This window comes from Dryas octopetala, chromosome 7 (genome assembly GCF_963921425.1).
Source record: "Dryas octopetala chromosome 7, drDryOcto1.1, whole genome shotgun sequence".
Lineage (NCBI taxonomy): Eukaryota > Viridiplantae > Streptophyta > Magnoliopsida > Rosales > Rosaceae > Dryas > Dryas octopetala.
In genome coordinates, this window is record NC_141372.1 from 3703134 (window position 1) to 3720307 (window position 17174).

The 17174-nt window shown below is 38.8% G+C and overlaps 2 protein-coding genes and 1 non-coding gene across 3 annotated transcripts; 1 reads left to right on the forward strand and 2 right to left on the reverse strand.

Annotated features, from left to right (window-relative positions):
* The first annotated feature begins 2530 nt into the window (after nucleotides 1-2530).
* Nucleotides 2531-6065, forward strand: CSLC12 (Cellulose-synthase-like C12). Its single transcript, XM_086250506.1, has 5 exons — nucleotides 2531-3701; nucleotides 3806-4114; nucleotides 4301-4591; nucleotides 4682-4795; nucleotides 4916-6065. The coding sequence occupies exons 1-5, from the start codon at nucleotides 2919-2921 to the stop codon at nucleotides 5540-5542; spliced, it is 2124 nt and encodes a 707-aa protein (XP_086106632.1). The 5' UTR covers nucleotides 2531-2918; the 3' UTR covers nucleotides 5543-6065.
* A 5997-nt stretch (nucleotides 6066-12062) lies between these two features.
* Nucleotides 12063-13843, reverse strand: LOC147278615 (uncharacterized). The gene has a single exon (XM_086252306.1). The coding sequence runs from the start codon at nucleotides 13768-13770 to the stop codon at nucleotides 12304-12306; it is 1467 nt and encodes a 488-aa protein (XP_086108432.1). The 5' UTR covers nucleotides 13771-13843; the 3' UTR covers nucleotides 12063-12303.
* A 2989-nt stretch (nucleotides 13844-16832) lies between these two features.
* TRNAL-UAA (transfer RNA leucine (anticodon UAA)) lies at nucleotides 16833-16905 on the reverse strand. Its single transcript has one exon. It is a non-coding gene; the product is annotated as a tRNA-Leu (tRNA).
* Between the last annotated feature and the right edge of the window lie 269 nt (nucleotides 16906-17174).

The window sequence follows — 17174 nt, forward strand, 5'->3', positions numbered from 1 at the left end:
TCACATGACCAATTACCTCTTTTCTTATTTAAAATCTTAAAAAACAAATTTTTATTATCAACTGATCTAGTACATAAAATTTTCATTTGATGAAAATAAAGAAATTCTAAAATTATTTCAATTATGATTAAATAAAATACTCAACTGAACCATTTAAGTTTAATCAGCCTAATAAATCTCGTTAAGGGTGAACTGGTGAAGTTTATTTAAAAAAATCTCGATATTATTAATAATAGATCACCCACATATATATTGTACATTGTTGTGTTATCTTTTCAATGCATAATTTCTTTTCACATTTATTAGTCTGGTGTCAAGCTACACAACTATAAAACATTACACCCGCATGGTGAAAAAAATTGGATAAATTATGAATAATTATTTAATATGCGACAATATGGCTTATTAATATAGGCAAACTTTAGTTAACATTTATGGGGTTTTCCAATTATTTCAACTCCATTAGTATTGATGTACCAACAATTTACAACGATATTAAATGACTTCAATAAATTTCATAATGGGGTTTGAATGGGATGTGCATATTGCATAGAAAAATAGGGTAGGAGGACCCAAAAAAACGTCATAAAAGATCCATCCTCTCCCGTAAAGAAATAATCTTCATGATTTATATGCAATAACTGTTTCACTCCTCATGAGTAATGTAAAGAAAAAGGATCATTTTTAATCAAAATGAAACAAGAATTATTAATATTCCATCATCTAAAATAGTAAATACGAATTCGTTCAATTGGATAATGAAAACATACTAAACATTGGTCATCATGGTGTAAAGAAGGCGTCACCTACCAATAATAAATAAGTGTTTCTAAGAGATGGGAGTGATACGTTTAATTGGACCACTCTATGAAATTATCTAAAATTGATTGATTTAAATAAAATTTAAAAATTTAGACCAAAAAAAATAAAAAAATAAAAAAGAATCATCCTTTCATATATATTTATAAGTCGTAACTCAAGCGAATAAAAAAAAAAAGATATTCATAAATTGTAACTCAAGTGACATGAATGAGCTGAGATGAAAAAGAATTTTTAAGTTTAGTTCTTATAACAAAAAAAAAAAAGAGCCTATTATTGTGTTGTGGGGTGAGTTTCATACTACTTATGTTGATTCAATTTGATGATTTATTTAATAATTTAAAAACCCTTTAAATGTTTCTCACTTTCTCCTCACCCACCATGATCCATAATAACCCATGAAAGAAATCATGATTTTTAATCCACTACACTGCTATAGTACAGTACTATTCTATATTGAATTCTCATTAATTGGTTGTTACCCACCAGTGACCAGACCATCACTATCCTCCCATTGTGAATATTGAAATTCATCTTCTTTCAGTAATTTTATCTGGACTGTGTCATGCACGCGCTTTTCTGGAGCGTGGGCAATTCCCTAACTAAACTATAGCCGATTTGGAGCTTGGACTACCTTTTAGGCTTTTACTGTGGAGGGACGTGGTCATCTCAGTCTCAGCCCCATCCATAAATAAATGGCACGGCCATGAATTTTCTAAATTTATCCATTAAATTATTATTGATAAAAAGACAACAAAAAATAAAGAAAATAACAAAAACAAAAACCGAAATAAACTTTTCACTTTTTTGTCGCATTGGTTATTGACATATTGTTTGTTAGATCGTCACCCTGTCCGAACTTTCGCATTTATTATTATTATTATTTTTTTCATTTTTTTTTTTGTGAGAGTGAAACAGTAAAATAGAAATGGTAAGAGACCAGACTTTTCGTTGTGTAATTAATTATGAGCTTTGAATTCACACGCGAAGCAAAGCAGCCCACCCAGATGGAATTGGAAGGAGAAACGAAGCTTCTAATATCTTCCACGCGGAAATTCCATGTAAATTTTCTCATACCCTTTTGTAATTTGTAGGCTGTAAAGCCTGTAAGTCATTAAAAGAAGAAAAAGAAAAAGAAAAAAATGGTGCTTTTGTATATGAGAAGAAGGAAATTTCTAGGACTAGGGCTTACGTTGTGGGTTGTTGTTGGCTTGTTGCTGATTTTATTATAATTTGGAAGTAGGTGGAAAACAAAAGGGAAAAAAAACCTGTCTGTCATTGTCCAATCTGTGTATTAGAATTTGTACTGTGTTTGTTACTTTGTTGTATTGGGTCATTTATGAAACCCAACTTAGCGTTGATCAATCTGTGATTCTTAGTCCCAAAAAAAAAAAAAAAATCTGTGATTGCGATTTGTGATTTCTTTCCAAATCAATCTGGGGTTGTAATTTTGCTTTTGAATTTTGTACCAAAATCTGGTGGTGTTGTTATGGTAAAAAAGATCCATTTCAAAAAGCTTGGCGATATCGACCCGAGAACGTGCACTCTGTGAATATATTTGTCCAAGTTTCTCTCTCTTTTCTTTCCTTGTTTCTGATTTAATAAATTAATATTCCCAATCAAAATCAAAGACGTGTTGAGCTGTTAGTCTGTTACCATCTCTTTCACCAATTTCCCCTCTCTTTCTCTCTCTTGCGAGTTCTTCTTCATATTGCTTCCGAGACCTCTTTTGCAAGCTGTAATTGAATGGTGTAGCACATTTGGCCTCAGCCACACCCAAAGTCGTAAGCTTTCTTTGTCTCTCTTCTCTCTCGTATAAGTTGCCACCGAATGTCACATTGATTTAAGAGACGCCTTGCTCTGCTTCCTCTACCACGCGTCTGCATTTCCTACATTTCCTTCTGGCTCTTCTCTGACAATGAGATCAAAGTCATAGCCTTTTCTGCCTTCTGGGTCTTCTGGGTCTTCATTTTCAAGCGGTGGGAGGAGAAGAAGAGTTGTCCCCATTCGAACTAGAAGGTAAAGGGGTTTTGGGCTCTGCCGGAAAAACGTTCTCTGCTCTCTTTTTCCAAGTGGGTTTCTGAGATCAGACCCCAAAAATGGCACCCTCGTTCGGTTGGTGGTCGTCTAAGGACACCCACCGAGGCACTCCCGTAGTGGTCAAGATGGAGAATCCAAACTGGTCCATGGTTGAGCTCGAGGGTCCGTCCGAGGAAGACTTCCTCATCGCTGACTCGCCGGGGGGTCGAGCCCGAGACAAAGGCCGAGGCAAAAACGCCAAGCAGTTCACTTGGGTCCTCCTCCTCAAAGCTCACAGAGCCGCCGGTTGCTTAACCTCAGTTGGGTCCGCAATGTTGGGTCTAGCTTCCGCCATACGGCGTCGTGTCGCCTCCGGTAGGACCGACACCGACACAGATATCGACCCAAGTGGTGGCAGAGAAATCGAAAACCCAGCTGTACGGAGCAGGTTCTATGGCTTCATCAAGGTGTTTCTGTGGCTGTCTGTGTTGTTGCTGGGTTTTGAGGTGGCTGCGTACTTTAAAGGTTGGCACTTTGGAGCTCCTCATCTTCATCTTGAACAACTTCAGTACTTGTGGGATACACCATTGGGGGTGAAGGGCGCTTTCGATTGGGTCTATTCCAAGTGGGTTTTGGTTCGGGTGGAGTATCTCGCTCCTCCGCTTCAATTTTTGGCCAATGCGTGCATTGTGCTGTTCATGATTCAGAGTTTGGATAGGCTAGTCCTCTGTTTGGGGTGCTTCTGGATCCGGTTCAAGAAGATCAAACCAATTCCCAAAGGAGGTTCTTCGGATCTTGAATCAGGCGAGAATGGTTATTTTCCTATGGTTCTTGTTCAGATCCCCATGTGCAATGAAAAGGAGGTAAATTTCAAGCTCACTTATTAGCTTTTGGTTTGAATTAGTTACTAGTCCTTTTTTTTTTTTTTTTGTGTGTGTCTAATTGTAGTGTTTGAATTGAAATTCAGGTTTATCAGCAATCAATTGCTGCTGTGTGCAATTTAGACTGGCCGAAATCGAAGTTGTTGATTCAAATTCTTGACGATTCGGATGACCCAACTACGCAATTTCTGATCAAAGATGAGGTCCATAAATGGCAGAAAGAGGGGGCCAACATTCTGTATCGACACCGAGTACTTAGAGATGGATACAAGGCTGGTAATCTCAAGTCTGCAATGAATTGTAGTTATGTCAAAGACTATGAGTTTGTTGCCATTTTCGATGCCGATTTTCAGCCCAACCCTGATTTCCTTAAGAGAACCGTGCCTCACTTCAAGGTACCCAATTGCTATTGGCTTTATTAATTATTGTCTTTGTTGTGTTGTAATCTCTGTGATCGAGTCACATTATCATGAAAATCCAATGCTTTTAATAAGTAGATGCAGTTAATAATTATTCATAACCTAACCCTAATTATCAGGATCAGCTTTATCCAAATTCTTTCTTTTGGTGACACATTTCAGGACAATGATGAAATAGCGCTAGTTCAAGCTAGGTGGTCCTTTGTGAATAAGGATGAGAACTTACTCACAAGGTTGCAGAACATTAATTTGTCATTCCACTTTGAGGTAGAGCAGCAAGTGAATAGTGTTTTCATTAATTTCTTTGGCTTCAACGGGACAGCTGGTGTGTGGAGGATAAAGGCTTTGGAGGATTCTGGTGGGTGGTTGGAGAGGACCACTGTGGAGGACATGGACATTGCTGTCCGTGCTCATCTCCATGGATGGAAATTCATTTTCCTCAATGATGTTGAGGTATTCCTTTGACCCAATTTATCTCTGTTGAAGTAATTTTATGCTGTAATTCATTGTGGACTAATGGTTTGATGTTATCTCTATGCTCAGTGCCAGTGTGAAGTACCTGAATCTTATGAAGCTTATAGGAAACAGCAACACAGATGGCACTCAGGACCTATGCAGTTGTTTCGCCTCTGTTTGCCAGATATCATCAAATCCAAGGTATAAACTTGCTGCATTGCTTGTTATCCATTTGTCCAAATTGGCTTATTTTTCTTGTTCATGGATTTGTAGAGGATTCTACTATGCTAATATATATTTCATACACTTTGCTTGTCACAGATCAGCATTGGCAAGAAATTCAATTTGATCTTTCTCTTCTTTCTGCTTCGGAAATTGATATTACCCTTCTACTCCTTTACCCTCTTTTGCATAATTCTCCCCATGACAATGTTCATCCCAGAGGCTGAGCTCCCAGCATGGGTTGTGTGTTACATCCCTGCTACCATGTCATTCCTCAACATCCTCCCTGCCCCGAAAGCCTTCCCTTTCATTGTTCCCTACCTTCTCTTTGAGAACACCATGTCAGTTACAAAGTTCAATGCTATGATATCCGGCCTATTCCAGCTCGGTAGTGCATACGAGTGGGTTGTCACTAAGAAATCTGGGCGTTCATCGGAGGGTGATCTTGCCTCCTTAGTTGAGAAAGAGCCAAAGCATCAAAGAGGGGTCTCGGTGCCTGACCTCGTCGAAATGAAGGAAGAAATTCGACAGCAGGAGCAAAGGGCTTCGAGGAAGAAGAAGCACAACAGAATATATACAAAGGAGCTGGCACTGGCTTTCCTTCTCTTAACAGCTTCAGCAAGGAGCCTCCTTTCTGCTCAGGGCATCCATTTCTACTTCTTACTGTTTCAGGGGATCTCCTTCCTGCTGGTTGGTTTAGATTTAATTGGTGAGCAGGTTCAGTGAAAATAGAAAGTAGTGAACTTTGTAGGGATATGTGGAATGTTCTAAATACAGGCAACATGGGTGGTACAGTGGTAACAACCATATCTAAGTAGAGCCCAGAGAGAAGATGAAGAAGAAGAGTCATGGGGGGATTGTAGAGGGCTGAGATTAGAAGTTCTCTTTCTTACTTGCGCTGCACTGTCCAGACTCTCCCCATCATCAAATCAATCAGAGACTCAGAGTCCACCCAGAAGGAAAAATAGTTGGGCTTTATAGACAAAAAGGACGTCTTTTAGAAACACAGACGTTTATTTAGATGATGATGCCCTTCAATATTTTTTGATGTTTGGTTTTTTTATTTGTTTTGATTCTTTTGTTTTTAGTCAATTCTTTTGTAAGAAATCAATCACAACTGCTTTACAGTTTCAAGGCAAAAATCTTGATGCTTTACTCTGTGACATGATCAAGTATAAATCATTCATGTAAGTTTTCGTTTGTTTTTGTTGAATTTCTGTAATGTCAAGAATGGAATTCGGTTCTTGGATGCTTCAGAGGTAAAATCAACTTTTATATAATGCAAGTGAAGCAAGTTCAAGCTGTGGGTCAAAATTCCCATTCCCTCATTGGACCTTCTAGATGATTTTCACCATCATAGAACTTGTCAACACGATAAAATGATTGTGATATCCTTCTATTGTCACGTGCCTTTTTACTACTACTTTTAATTTGTCCCGTTAATTGTTGTCAAAGTGCATGTCAGGTACCTTAATAGCTATATCTAGAGATCATGAAGTTAAAAATTGTTTGGAAAAATAGAGGTGCAAACTGGTGGGAGTGATATATTTCAAATCAAGGTAAGCTGCCTAACAATTTGTAGATGACCCAATTAATTTGTACCTAATTAAAAAAAAATTAAAAAAGAGGAAAAAAAAACTTTAATGGGTAATTTTAAATCCTCTAACCAACCTAAAAATTAGTCTAAACTCCCACTCATCTAGAAACTCTCTCAAAACCCCCAAAAATTTATAATACATTTTTTACTCTTCTGACACACTCTGTCGCGTGCACTGACGTGGATCAGTGAAACTGAACTTCAAAAATTTAGTTACACTAAAAAAATATAATTTTATATTATTATTAATTAGAATAAAAAAAATAATTACACCTTTATTTGAAAAAAATAACAATTATATCAATTCAGTGTTTCACTAGAGACTAAATTCAGTTTCAGTTTGAATTCACTGAAATTTCAGTGAATTCAAATTTTGTTTCACTTAATGCACTGAAACTGAATTAAGTGAAACTGAATTCAGTGAAATTCAAACCCTAAGCTATGTCATCAGCGTCCACATCTCCCATCTCAAACTCAAACCATAGACTACACCGTTGTCGTCCAGTTTCAGTTCGCAAATTTGATTCATAATATGTATTTCAGGACCACAATTTCATTCAAAATTCATCTAAAACTCACAGTTGAAACTGTTTAACGAACTGAAACTGTTTAATCTCAATAAAATTCCCTAAAACAAACCAAAAGATCCAAACTTTTAACGATCAGAGACATTAACATAAATTACAAATATGAAAGTTAGGCATGCTAAATATGCATAAATTGAAATTTTGAAGCAAACCTTCACAAGCTCTCCTAGTTCCTCTTTACATTCTAGTTTGTCCTCTGCCAACCAGTTTTCCAAAAGGTTCTTCTTGTTTTGGTTCACAAAAAAAAAAATTATTAAAGCATGAATCGAAGCCAAAAAAATAAACAAAATCAGGTCTTAATCGCCACCACTTGCGGTGGAGCCGCCGAAGTGGGTGTGAGGTTCAATTTGGGATTTCTTGATTCATCAACAATTGGACTAATCCAAACACATAGAATTGAAGAGCACAACGAGAAGAAGAAGATGGGTACCTGACTCGACGGAAATGGTTGCCGGAACACAGAGATCGCCGACAAGTATACATTGAAAGATTCCATTCTCTGAAGATAGAATAATACAATGTTTTGGGTCTTCTTTAAGAATATCGAAATAGAATAACTTTTAGTCAAGGGCTGTTGGAATCATTCCAAGAACAAGATAGTTGTTTCTTTGAATGAAGTTCTCTGGAGTTTTAGACAAGCTGGGGTGAAGCTTTGAAACTCAACTCAATGAACATGATGTTTCATCAATGTACTTTCCACTTGGGAGACATTCCAAGGACAACATCGCACCTATTAATATCTCTGCGTCCCCATTTAAATTTTCCCCCATCCTTAATCTCCCTGGCAGCTGGGAGTTGATCTTTGACCTTGGAGTAGATTGCCTCCAGACCGGCGTTGAGGGGAGTGTACTCCGTGTACTGGACAAACTTGGGTCCCTTGCCCAGAAGTTGGCGTGGCTCCTCGGTCCTAGTCTTCTTGGATTGGACCTGGGGTTTGGGACTTGCAACCTCTCCCTCCTTTCTTTTGGTCGAGGTTGGCCTGGGATTCAGGGCCTCCACCTGAGCGTCCCACTCCTCAGCCCGTGCCCACTTAGTGGCTTTGGCAGAAAGCTCATCGTAAGTGGAGGGAGGATTCCTCATTAGGTGGGAGCGGAGTCCCCCGGCGTGCAGACCCTGCATGAGGGCATTCTTCGCTGACCTGTCGTCGCAATCGTCGCACTTCGTATATTCGATGTTGAAGCGGATCAGATAGGCCTTGAGGCTCTCCCCTTCCTGCTGCTTGATGAGCGACATATCGTTCAAGTTGTAGAGTCGTTCGGATACAACCCGATATCTCGCCAGGAAGGCCCTTCGGAGGTCGGAGAATGAGTCGATGGAGTTCGGTTGGAGAGTTCGGAACCATCCCCGAGCCGAGCCCTTCAAGGTCGAAGGGAAGATTCTGCACTTCGTGGCTTCAGATGCCTGGCGGGCCTCCATGGCGTATCTGAAGCTGTCAAGATGGTCGTAGGGATCCTTGGTCCCGTCGTACTGATCCATCTTGGGGGGCTTGGTGTCGCGGGAGACCTCAGCATCCATGATCCTGCTGGTGTACGGGAGGGGGAGTTCCTCTCCGTGGTCGGCTCTACCGGTGTACCCCCTGGAGACCTCGACATGTCCGAGCCGATCGTGGACGCTTCGGATTTGGTCCTGGACCAAAGTCCGAACAAGATTTTCCACATTGGGCGGGGTCGGCTCGGCCACATTTTCCCCTGAGCACTCGGCCTGGTTGCCGAGTCTCTCACTCATCGGCTGACGAGTGAGCCTCTCGCTCGCCGGTTGTCGATCCGACATGATCATAGTAGATCCCAGTCGGTCGCTCACTGATCGCCTCCCCGAGTGAGCTCCTGATGGGGAAGGATCCTGGCTGGCGATAGCGCCGAGTCTATTCCGAATCGGGCCCCTGGTTTCGGCCGAATCGGTAGGACTGTTGGCCCCCAATCTGGTTCGGACCGGCGGTCGCTGGTTTGTATTCGGATCGACCCGGTCTCCCCCCGAACTCCCGGGGAGACGTTTTCCGAAGGCCGCCTGCTTTTGCTGAAGAAGACGGTGGGCGTTTAGGAACTCGGCCTGTTCGGCCGGGGGCATGTCCTCGAAGCCCGGGAAGACGTGGTCCGCGTCCTGCCGATCGGTCTGGTCGTTCGGCTCGGCAGGAGTGCTTTGTCGAGAAGGAGATGGTGAAAGGACTTCCTGCTCGGTTCGGGTCCGGCGCGATCGGAAGCCTGATCCCCCACTATTTTCAAGCTGAGCACGATGGCGTGCAAGTTACCCGGCCAGCTCGGCCTGTTTTGCAAGCAGCTCATTATTCTGCTTCAGGAGTGCATTCTCAGCGGCTAGATGTCGCTGGCTCTCCTTAAGGAGTTTATGAGCAGCTCGGATTTTTGAGGGACCTTTGGACTTTGATGTCCTGGGGAGTTGTGCTCCCCTTGTCTTTTCAGGTGTTTCAGGCTGATGTTGTTCATCATTCTGAGACGCTCCTGAAGAAGAACTGGTGTCCCGAAAGATGGTAGTCATGATGACTTATGTGAAGGAAGGGCTTAGCACTTGCAGTGATGAACACAACGGCTGAAGTCGAGTTCCCACAGACGGCGCCAATCTGTTGATGCAAATTCTCGTAAGGTAGATGCAACAACTTAGATAAGCTGATCTGGCTGATCAGGTGCTTTGCTGGATGATGAAGTGGATGCTGGTTGAGATCTTCCTGTAGACAAAAACAAGATCAAAGGAGATGGACCGGTGTGGTACCAGCCAAACACACTCCGATGATGAAATCAGTGGTGATGTTTGATGGTGGATGAGGAAGAACAAAGGAAGAACTTGGGAGAATGGGAAGAACAAGGCAAATGTTCTGGGTTATTCTCAGCAAGTTGGGTAGGCTCTTCTTTGAATGGGAATGTAAGTGTTTTTGCGTGTATATTGATAGATTGCTAGATGCCTCATTTTGTGCATATGTGGTGCCTTATATAGGCAAAGGAAGACTTAATGATTAAGTTACCTGCATGTGAGTGAATGGTTGCCAGAGATCCACGCACCTGGTCAGGCCTAGTTGCATGTTCAGCTGCTTGCTTCCTCAGCATTCAATGCTGCATTCAATGCCCCATTAAATGCAAGGTTGGAAGGTTCAGGCAAACTGCTCCAGTAGTCATGAATGCAAGCCTGATATTCTATCTGTCAGAAGATTGTGTCAGGTGCATTCAAGTGAGGCGGTTCGTCCCGGCGTGATCTTCCTGGGAATGGCGGCGGAGAGCCGAACCGGACAGATGTTTCTTCTGCGTATGCGTGAAGTCCATGTGTGATCGGATCGGATATGGGATTCCAGGCCGAGCCGGTCCCATAGATTGGGGTCCTCCCGAGCCCTAACTGGTCGACGCCAGAACTCGAAGGAGACCATCTCCTGTGCCGAGCCGAGCCGAACCGGGATGATCGCGGGGAGATGGACACTCGATCCCTTGGAAGATCATAGGTTCGGCTCGGACCGAACATGGTGGGCCCGGCGTGGAAACTCGGTCTGAGCTGGCAGAGGAAATGATGACCAGTGACGATGTGGAGGTCAAAGTTTGACCACTGAGAGTCAACTCCGAGATGGATGTTGACCAGCCACGTGTCGAGCCGTGATTGGCTGTTCGGATTGATGTGGATTTTCCCACAAACACAAACCAACAATGTACATCAAACTGATACTCTTTCTCATTAAATTGTTCAACTCCAACCCCTCTTTCTTCCTCTAAAAAAAAAAATCCCTCTTCTTAGCCACCATCTCTCTCATTCATTCTATCAAACACTGTATGTTATAAACCTACACTCACACTCACAGGTTGACGTGCCACAAGTTGTAGTAGTAATTCCTCCTCATTTACGGGCACATAAATGTAACCATCAATGGTCACAACATGCCTCCCTAACTAAAATGTCCATGCAAATTACAAATATAAGAAAACAGAGCATGATACTCAAAATGCTATAGTACGTAACTACACTAATGAAGTCAAGTAACACATCATGAAAGAGAAAGGAAACTAATGTTTACATGATAGTGCAAGACCCACATTTGGTGGCCTAGAGAATAGCTGAGCTATATATATCTCGGATTACAAGGAAGTTCATAGCAACATGGACAATAATCCCATATCGAAACATGGGTTAGTACTTCAATATGAAACACAAGACAATTGGCGGCTTCAAGAAAAGTAATTGAAGGTTGGAAACATAAAAACATCATCTCTTATCATATTGTTCAATTCCTATATCTCAAAAACATGAAGTGTGGGAAGGGTGACAGACTTGGATTCTTCAATCTTTCTTTTTTTTCCTGATTTTCTTCAGTCTTTCTTTTTTTCATTATTTCCTCTGTCGTGTACCAACCATTTCTGAGAAGCTCCCACTTCCACATATCTTGAATCAGAAGGATATTGAACAAGGCGGGAGGTGCTACTCATTCCCTAATGTTCCAACACAACCGAGTAAGGAGGATTGGCAAACTCACTGTGAGAAGCAACTGAAGAACCTCAGAAATTATCACTATGACTCAATGAAATAAGTGGATCCCAACCAGAACCGAAGAAAGGGTCTGTTGCATTTGAACGCTTAAACATAGATAGTGAACTCATTGTCATTCGTGAAACCTTTGCAGGCAGTAGATTCGTGTTCATCCTTGAAGATTTGTGTTAAGACAAATGTATAATTGTTTCAATAAAATGTCGGCAATAATAATTTTTTTTGTTCTTGGACCATTAACTCCTACTTTAACAATTCTATGATCTTAAAAAATGATGAAAATCTAATTTTGGCCTTAAATGAAACAATTTTGAATCTACGAGGACTTAATAGAAAAAATGAAATAACAGGGATGAAATTGAAAGCACCACCAATCTACAGGGACCAAAATAATTGTTTGCCCATTAATAAATAGTGCATATATACTACAGATTTATTTAAATTCATAGTGCTCTTGATCCATATATAATAAGAATAAACAACTCCTCAACTTCAACTTGATTTTCTAAAAAAACTACTGCAACTCCAATCCAAAGCTACTGCAACTCCAATCTGGCTTAATAACAGTTGGACTTGCTCAAGCCTCTCCAGGTATTTATTGAAAATTTCTGCTCTAATTAATAAACAGTGCACATATAATACAGAATTATTTAAATTCATAGTGCTCTTGAATCATATATAATAAGAATAAACAGTATACCATGATAAATAATAAAAACAAACAATCAAGTCACCAGAAATAAATCAAGTGCATTGCTGAACATAAATAAATAGAAGTTTAGTACTAGAATTATTGGAATAGAGTAGCTAGCTGCTAATTCCTCCACCATGGGCTAGCTGATGATGGGCAGGCAAGCTCGCTGTGGTAGTCTAGGAACTGGTGTCGGCCACCATGGGAGCACAACTGAGTACAATAAATCATTACTAAGTTTGCTCTTTTCTGGATCTAACTTTGTCCACTCTCCTGTACGGATGTTGTACACGACAACATCATCTTTGCTGATACATAGATACAAGACATCCTTATTACTGGGGTCAAAAGCAATTGGAGCAGGTGTAAAACCATCCACCAACATATTTTGGTCCAGCGGATAAACCCCCATGTGTTTCAAACAAAGATTGCCTGCTTCATCGTTGACCATCTGACCATGATCATCTTGTCCTTGTATCAAGTCGTAAACCATTAGAGTTTGGGTTGAGCGGTACGTCTTCATGTTGCACATCCGCAGACACCCTCCGCACTCACCAAGGCACTCAGCTATACTGATATAAAAGTTGGGTCTATATACACGAGATGGGCCACAAAATTTAACAAGACGACATTTATAATAATCAATGACATCTTCACCATTGCTTCTACTAGTACTAGAACTGTTAATGTTGTTGATCATGAACGGATCCAACCCAATAAGACGGCTACTCCCATCATCAGCCCACCAATACAACATTCCATTGTAAGCAAAGCTAATCTTGTAATCGAGGAACCAATATGATACGGGAGATGATACAGTTGACTCTCTCCATTCACCAGTCTCAAAAGAGAAGATCTCCACGTTTAATATGACGGAATCATAATCCGTACTATTATCAACTTGACCCTTAGGAGGAAGAATTCTCAGAACCTTGCACCTATACTCAGCATGAACCTGGATGACATGTCCTTTCCGATCACCGTCTTCCTTATTATAATTACAATAGGGAATATCACAGATGAGTCCCGCTGGTAGGGGATCTTCACATTGGTAAGGGGTAGGAGGAAGAGCAACCCATTGCACGGTGTATGGATTGCAGATGTAGTAATCACGTTGATACAACTTGGTTGCACAACACAAAACTAAGTCATTATACGTGGCTATCAGAACTGGCTCTTCATTCAAACCATGGACTGTCATGAGTCTTTTGAACACCGGAGACAACACTGCAGCATGGATATCCTTCCCACTAGGAGTTAGCAGAGTCCCTGTTATTGGTGTTTGATTATCAATTTGGAGACGCACAAAGCGGCCAATAAAATAAGGATCAGAGGTGAGAGTGCACCAGCGCTTAGACACACACCTACATTGAAAAACCAATTTCTTGCAAGGAAGTCGACCAAGGATTTCAACCAGTACTTCATCAGGGAGATCATTAATATTAATATTCATCATCAATTTTGATGATGATGATGTTTTTGATCCTTTTAAGTGATGAATATGAACAGAGTACGGTGCTTCAAGGGACGATTGGGATCTACTCCTTCCTTTGGTAGTAGTATCAGCTCTCATGCGCGCAGAAACTTCGACAGGATAACTAACTGACATCTAGCCTAGGGTTCTTATTCCAAACAGCAGAGAGTCACAATTTTTCAGCAGAAAGTCCCAGTTTTTCAACAATCTTAAGAGAAAGTCTCAATTTTTCAACAATCTTAAGAGAGTTCCAATTTATCAACAAACTTAACAAAAAGTTTCAATCATTCAATTAAAAAATTTAGCAGAAATTCAATCCGATCCCAACTCATAAATAACAAAAACAGCCGAGAGAGATATTACCTGAGACAGAGAGAGAAATATAATTCAACAGCAGGAGTCGCAACATGTAGATTTCAAAACAAATAGGCTTAATTATGGATTTTCAATCTAAAACTGTAATTCATTATTATATTACCATTTGAAAGTTTTTTTTGTCCCAGATTACCAAATATAACTTATATTTGTGGAGTTAATTACACTTACACTCTCTGAGGTTTATCGTCTTTTCACATATACCCTCTGAGGTTTCAAAAATTACACATACACCCCCCTGAAGTTTCAAAATTATTACATATAACCCCTACAAAAGAAATAAATAAATAAACAAAAAATAAAATATTTGTATTGAAGTTGGACATTACATCTTGAGTAATCTTATTAGGCCATTTCACCACTTAGCATGTTTTTGCATAATTTTTCATAATTTTTCATCTCATGTAGAGGGTTATATGCAACAGTTTTAAAACCTCAGAGTATGTATGTGTAATTATTGAAATCTCATGGAGTGTATATGAAAAAACGATAAACCTCAGGGGGTGTAAGTGTAATTAACTCTATATTTGTGTCTCATTTTACTTTGTTTCGTCAATAATTCCAATAAAAATGCTGACTTGGCCGTTAATGCTGACAAAACACGCTAGATGTGTGCCACGTATCACATCTTTTTTTCTATTTTCTATTTTTTATAAAATTTAAAAATTAATTAAAAATAGTTTCGAACTCAGAAAAATATACAAAAAATTCCTACAAACTCTTCTTGACTAGTACTAATTTACTATGGAGTCAAAATATCAATTTTCTCTCTAAAAATTTTCAAAAAATTTGGAAAGTCCAAATTTATTTTTAGAAAATTAAAATATTCTAAACTTTTTGGAAATTCATAGGATAATCTCCCGAAGTCTAAAAAATATGAGGTCTGCACCGTTAGTCTTCTAAAAACTAACAATACCTTTCTAGTGAACACTTGCTACCCAAACGACCTCTCGATCTTAGAGGAAAATAAATTTCCCTCTATAAAATAAATTCTAGAATTTCTGTAAAGTCTCAAAATAATTCTCTCAAACAAGATTTTGGTAATTTTCAAAATATTTTTGAGAATTCTTCCGAGAGTTTATGAAAATTATATAATTTATTTAATAGAGGAAAATTTATTTTAATTTTTTAGAAATAAATTTAGACTTTCCAATTTTTTTGGAAATTTTTAGAGAGAAAAATTGGTAATTTAACCCTATAGTAAATTAGTACTAGTCAAGACAAGTCCGTAAAAATTTTTTGTATATTTTTCTGAGTTTAGGGTTATTTTTAATTAATTTTCAAAGTTTATAAAAATAAAAAAATTCAAAAATAAAAACAAAGATGTGACACGTGGCGCACTGCACATCGTCAGCATTAACGACAAAGTCAACTTTTTTAACGGAAGGGATTAATACCATTTTGCTCCCCAGACTATTACATTTGTATCAGTTTGCTCCCCAGACTTTTAATTTGGAAAATTAAGAACTCTGACTTTTTCAATTTTGTCAATTGAGGTTCTTTTGTCAATTTACACATTTTTTATCCAAATCTTTGATGGCAAAATGGTCCCTTCCAATTATATCTTATCATTTTTTCCTCATGCATCATTTTTCCTCTTTTATTTCTTGCTAAATTTTGCTTGATCATCTCGACATTTTAGATGAAAAATGTATAAATTGACGGAATAACCTTAATTGGCAAAATTGAAAAAGTCAAGGTCCTTAATTTTCCAAATTAGAAGTCTGGGGAGCAAACTGATACATGTGTAATAGTCTGGGGAGCAAAATGACATTAATCCCTAATCTAAAAGAATTGAGATTGTGTGAAGTTTGAAAAATTGGCAGTTTCGGGTACCCTACTTTGGGGTCAATTATCTTGAGTTTTAGAACTCCAATTTGAATGATTTTTATATGGTTGTAAAGAAGAAATACATAGCTTTAAAACAAGTATATGTTCGCTGAATTTGGGTGAGATTTGATAGGATAAAAAGCATGCCAAATTTGAGAAAACAAATATGGACCTTTACTGAACAAGTGGAACATTTAGTGGACCAAAACAGAACTTAAAAAAGATTGTGGACCAAAATTGAACTAGGTATAAAATAACTGGACTAAATTTGTAATTTCCTCAATAATATAAAATTTTAAAGAAGGCAAGAGAAGTAAAACTTCTTGGCCAATGAAAACCTTGATCATGCAAAAATAAAATTCTCTAACAAAAATGCAAAACTAGAAAGTATGAAATACAAACAGAGCCCTTACTGTTTGGCATCAGAGAAAGACCGAGAAAATAGAGAGAAAAGATTCACAAATTCATGAAATTGCAGGAAAGGAAAGCAACAATGATTATGAAGTTAGAATTCAAGAACAGAAACTGGAATCGAAGAAATAATTTCAGAATTGAAGAAAATTTGCAAAAGAAAGACAGCCTGGATTACCGAAAAATGCAGCAGCAGATCGACGAAGTGGCGTAGCGTAGGGCACGAGCTGATACCAAACAATGGCAGTGAACTTATAGTTATTAGCTAGTAGCCTGGTAGCCAATATCACGTGTCAATTGTAATGATCTTTATCAAATGAATAGAAACCCTAGAAACTAGTATGGGCCTAGCAAGAAAACCCAAAACCAAACTCACTACACTACTGAGGAATTCGATTTCTCTTTTCTTTTTCTTTATACCACTACACTACTTAGAACATTGAAAGTTTTAAAACAAATCCAATGCCTAACCCAAAAAAATAAAACCACTGGTTCTTTATAAAAGAAAAAGAAAAACTATAGAAATCCCTAAAACTAAAAAAAAAAAAAAGGTGTGAAAGCAAAACCAACCCCAACTCTTTTGGCTCTACTGGGACTCGAACCCAGGATACTGGATTTTTAAGTCCAGGGTGTTAGCCACTACACTACAGAGCCGTAAAGTAAAGGGTAAAAAATCCAATTACTAGTGTTTTCTCTGTTCTTTTTTGACAATAATGACCTTAGTAGTTAGTCGATATCATAAAAAAAACAAAGAACAAAACCTATAGAAATCAAATATCTATTTTTTTTTTCCAGTAATCCAATGTCTAACCCAGAAAAAAGAAACCACTACACTAGGTTTTAAAACAAAAAAAATAAAAAACTACAGAAATCTAACCTATTATTTTTTTTATTTGTTTAAAAAATGAAAAACCCTAATAAAT

Coding starts and splice junctions, on each gene's coding strand:
- CSLC12 (XM_086250506.1), top strand. CDS start 2,919: ATGGCACCCTCGTTCGGTTGGTGGTCGTCTAAGGACACCCACCGAGGC. Junction 4,115..4,300: donor GAACCGTGCCTCACTTCAAG/GTACCCAATTGC, acceptor GACACATTTCAG/GACAATGATGAAATAGCGCT. Junction 4,592..4,681: donor TTTTCCTCAATGATGTTGAG/GTATTCCTTTGA, acceptor CTCTATGCTCAG/TGCCAGTGTGAAGTACCTGA.
- LOC147278615 (XM_086252306.1), bottom strand. CDS start 13,770: ATGTCAGTTAGTTATCCTGTCGAAGTTTCTGCGCGCATGAGAGCTGAT.